The 5322-nt window shown below is 17.1% G+C and overlaps 1 protein-coding gene across 1 annotated transcript; it reads left to right on the top strand.

Annotated features, from left to right (window-relative positions):
* Positions 1-136: 136 nt before the first annotated feature.
* On the top strand, positions 137-4793 carry Bma-pqn-37 (Uncharacterized protein; the record flags this gene model as incomplete). The annotated part of the gene is made up of 5 exons (XM_043076043.1): positions 137-199; positions 573-803; positions 918-1104; positions 3114-3281; positions 4633-4793. The coding sequence occupies 5 exons, from the start codon at positions 137-139 to the stop codon at positions 4791-4793; spliced, it is 810 nt and encodes a 269-aa protein (XP_042931977.1).
* Positions 4794-5322: the final 529 nt, after the last annotated feature.

Here is a 5322-nt window from a genome sequence, read left to right as displayed (position 1 = left end):
AAAATGAAATTTGAATAATTTCTTAAAAAAAAAAAAAAAAAAAATATAAATCTTTTTTTTTTTTTATTTTAAAAATAATTAAATGATATATTTGATAAATTTTTAGATACCAAATCCACCTCAACCATCTTATCATATGAAAGCATTAATTGAACGTGGTTTACAATATGCTGGTGGTATTTTAAGACGACAACAAATTGTATGCATTTGCATTTAATTTCATTACAATTTAAAAAAAAAAAATTATAAATTATAAACTTCTAAAAAAAAATATTCATTTATAGTTTATTATTTAAATTATAAAATTTAACAAAAAAAAATTGTTAAAAATTTATATATACTAAAAAAAAAAAAAAAAAAAAAAGATGGAAGGAATTCTTATTGTAAAGAAAAAACAAAAAAGATTTTTTTTTTTTTTGTAAATTTTTGTAAAAATTCTTTCGCAAAAAAAAAAAATTTATTACAAAAATGTAATTTGAAATGTTTTTTTTTTTTTTTTCCTTTAATTTACAAATAAATTTTAAGAAGAATTTTTTTGTTTTGTTTTTTTTTTTTTTTGTTTTTCCTTGCAGACTTATCCTGCAAGGAATCGTTTTTGGTTATCAACACAGTCACCTTCACCTCTTCTACCACCACGACCATTACCGCTACCACCACCGCCACCGCCACCACACACCACCACCACCACCACCGCCACCGCCACCACCACCACCACCAATATTCATCCTCCTCCGCCTCCTCCTCCTCATATTCAACCACAACAATTTCAATTTCCTTTTTTTCAATCCCAACATCTATCACAGGTTTAATGATAATTTCAATCTCATAATTACATTTAAAAAAAAAAAAAAAGAAATATGCATCTGATTGTTTAATAAATATAAAATAATATATAGGATAAAATTACTTTTTTACAGTATCCAATGCAACAATCATGGTTTCCATCTATTTTTAATACGGTACACAGTAATGGAAAAGGTGCAGGTACAGCAATTTATCAGAGTAATGGTGAAATTTCAAAAAATAGTGGAGGAAGTGGAACAGGTGGTTCATCACAACATAGCAAAAAGAAAGTTAAAAGAAAAGCTGAACCACCTGTTTTAGGTTTGTTATCATTTTCAATTATTTTAAATTATTTTTTGTTAATTAATGAAAAAAAAAAAAAAAAAAAACATTTTACTCTTAATCTTTTGCTACAAATTTATTAGATTAAAACCACCTGTTTTAGGTTTGTTATCATTTTCATTTATTTTAAATTATTTTTTGTTAATTAATGAAAAAAAAAAAAAAAAAAAAACATTTTACTCTTAATCTTTTGCTACAAATTTATTAAATTAAAACCACCTGTTTTAGGTTTGTTATCATTTTCATTTATTTTAAATACTTTTTGTTAATTTATAAAAAAAAAAAAAAAACATTTTACTCTTAATCTTTTGCTACAAATTTATTAGATTAAAACCACCTGTTTTAGGTTTGTTATCATTTTCATTTATTTTAAATTATTTTTTGTTAATTAATGAAAAAAAAAAACATTTTACTCTTAATCTTTTGCTACAAATTTATTAAATTAAAACCACCTGTTTTAGGTTTGTTATCATTTTCATTTATTTTAAATACTTTTTGTTAATTCTTATTTTTTTTTAAAAAAAAAAAGAGACATTAAAAGGAAAGCTGATCCGCCTGTTTAGTTTTGCTGTAATTTTCATTTTTATTTAATTTTATAAATTATTAAATACTATTTGTTAATTAATATAAAAAGAAAAAAAAAGCATTTTTTTTCTTAATCTTTTGCTACAAATTTATTAAATTAAAATTAGCATGTACTACTAAAAAATTTGTAACAAAATATACACTCTTCGTAACTAAAAATTTATTAAATTAAAATTTAAAAAATTTAAAAATTAAAAAATGTACTATTAAAATTTGTAACTAAATACATACACTTATAATTATTATTTAAATATCTCATACTATAAATTTATTAAATTAAAATTAGCATGTACTACTAAAAAATTTGTAACGAAATATACACTCTTCGTAACTAAAATTTATTAAATTAAAATTTAAAAAATTTAAAAATTAAAAAATGTACTATTAAAATTTGTAACTAAATACATACACTTATAATTATTATTTAAATATCTCATACTATAAATTTATTAAATTAAAATTAGCATGTACTACTAAAAATTTGTAACGAAATATACACTCTTCGTAACTAAAAATTATTAAATTAAAATTTAAAAAATTTAAAAATTAAAAAATGTACTATTAAAATTTGTAACTAAATACATACACTTATAATTATTATTTAAATATCTCATACTATAAATTTATTAAATTAAAATTAGCATGTACTACTAAAAATTTGTAACGAAATATACACTCTTCGTAACTAAAAATTTATTAAATTAAAATTTAAAAATTTAAAAATTAAAAAATGTACTATTAAAATTTGTAAATAAATACATACACTTATAATTATTATTTAAATTTGTAACTAAATACATACACTTATAATTATTATTTAAATATCTCATACTATAAATTTATTAAATTAAAATTAGCATGTATTACAATAATTTTATGTATTACTAAAATTCATAACTAAATAAATACATACACTTACATTTATTATTTAAATCTCTCATAGTAATTTATAATGAATGTTTGAAATAATTCGTCTAATTTTCATCATCGCATTTATAAAACAATTATATTTTCATTTCAAAAAAGTAAAAAAAAATTTTTTTCCTTGCATTATTGATTAATTTTATACAAATTAAACAAATGTGATGATGATTTGTTTGAAAAAAAAAAAAAAAAAAATTAATAGTGAATTATATTATAGTATAAATTTAATTAAATAAAAATTAATTAATAAATTAAATTATTATATAAATTATAACTAATTTTATCTAATTTATATTTTATTAATATATTTAATTTTAGGAATACGTTATACAATATCATGCGTACGACATGGTGAAATAGATGATGATAATATGTTGACATCATAAAATTTAATTAAATAAAAATTAATTAATAAATTAAATTATTATATAAATAAGTAATTTTATCTAATTTATATTTATTAATATATTTAATTTTAGGAATACGTTATACAATATCATGCGTACGACATGGTGAAATAGATGATGATAATATGTTAACATTATGTGGTACCTGTTGGACATGGCGTAAATTACCACCTGATTATTTTCCACCTTTAATTAATGAACTTGTTTGCTCAAAAGAAAATCAAGGTCATTGTCTATCTGGTAATATTTCATATTTAATCATTTATAATTCTTTTTTTTTTTTTTTTTATTAAAACTTTTTATTACTTATAACAGATTTTTTAATAATCAAATTTATTTACTTTCTTTGAATTATAAAATTATTAATGTCAATAAAAAAAAAAAAAAAACAATAAAAATAATCAAATTTATTTACTTTCTTTGAATTATAAAATTATTAATATCAATAAAAATAATCAAATTTATTTACTTTCTTTGAATTATAACTTTTTATTATTTATAACAGATTTTTTAATAATCAAATTTATTTACTTTCTTTGAATTATAACTTTTTATTATTTATAACAGATTTTTAATAATCAAATTTATTTACTTTCTTTGAATTATAACTTTTTATTATTTATAACAGATTTTTTAATAATCAAATTTATTTACTTTCTTTGAATTATAACTTTTTATTATTTATAACAGATTTTTAATAATCAAATTTATTTACTTTCTTTGAATTATAACTTTTTATTATTTATAACAGATTTTTTAATAATCAAATTTATTTACTTTCTTTGAATTATAACTTTTTATTATTTATAACAGATTTTTTAATAATCAAATTTATTTACTTTCTTTGAATTATAACTTTTTATTATTTATAACAGATTTTTTAATAATCAAATTTATTTACTTTCTTTGAATTATAAAATTATTAATATCAATAAAAAAAAAAAAAGAAAAAGTAATTTATTAATTCATTGTTTATATCATTTTTATCAATCGCTCTATTTTTTTTTTTTTTTTTTTTTGAAAGAAAAATTTTGAAATAATAAATTACAATAATGTAAGAAATACACATAGATGTACATTTTTTTTTTTTTTTTCAACAAAATTTGATTTTTCTTTTCTTTTCGACAATCAGATGAAATTAATTTAGTAATTTTCAATTTCGCTTAATTGGAATTATATTTTGTATAGCATATTATTGCAAATTCAAATGCTCATCCATATATTTTTTTCATTTAAAATTTAACATTTTTTAAAAAAAAAAAAACAAAATTTATTGAAACATACTAAAAATTATTTTAATCAATTTTAATTAATCTAAACAAAAAAAAAAAAAAAAAAAAAAAAAAAGAAAATTGAGGAAATATTTTTAAATGCTATTCAAATATTTTTTTTTTTTTTTTTCCTCTTTTACTTCATGAAAACACATTTTATTCTATAAATTTATTTTTACTATTAAAATTTGTATAGTAATTTTTCAATTTTTTTTTTTTTTTTTTTAAATATCTCTCAATTATATGATTTAAAATATATTCTGAAATGGTAAGAAAAGAAAAAAATAAAAAAAAAAAAAAAAAATGATAATAATTTTAAGGTTGGGGTAAATGTCAACAAAAATATCGTAATTTTGATGTGCTACGAAATGTTAATGGAAATTGGCAACCAACAACGATCTCAACAGCAACATGCTGTGATTGTCGAATTCGAGCAGGCACTGAAATACATCCACTTGTTATTGGCAAAAGGCAAAATTAAGCTAAAATTTTGTTTTTTTGTTTTTTTGTTTTTTTTTTTTTCTCTTCAAAAATTATAAAAAAAATATTTTAAATTAGACATTTTATGATATAAATATTATTGTTTAAATATGAACTTTCTTTTTTTTAATATATTATTATATGTTAAATAAATTATCTAAAATTTTGTGTTTTTTTTTTTTTTTTTTTGTTTTTCTCTTCAAAAATTATAAAAAAAAAATATTTCAAATTAGGCATTTTATGATATAAATATTATTGTTTAAATATGAACTTTCTTTTTTTTAATATATTATTATATGTTAAATAAATTATCTAAATTTTGTTTTTTTTTTTTTTTTTGTTTTTGTTTCTCTTCAAAAATTATAAAAAAAAAAATATTTCAAATTAGGCATTTTATGATATAAATAATAGGATGTTGATATTTTATTATTGTTTATTTTAATATTATTATATGTTAAATAAATTATCTAAAATTTTGTTTTTGTTTTTTTTTTTTTTCTCTTCAAAAATTATAAAAAAATATTTTAAAT

The sequence above is a fragment of the Brugia malayi genome (genome assembly GCF_000002995.4).
Source record: "Brugia malayi strain FR3 genome assembly, contig: Bm_v4_ChrX_scaffold_001, whole genome shotgun sequence".
Lineage (NCBI taxonomy): Eukaryota > Metazoa > Nematoda > Chromadorea > Rhabditida > Onchocercidae > Brugia > Brugia malayi.
Note: the sequence above shows the minus strand (reverse complement) of the source record. Positions and strands in the feature narration are given on the sequence as shown.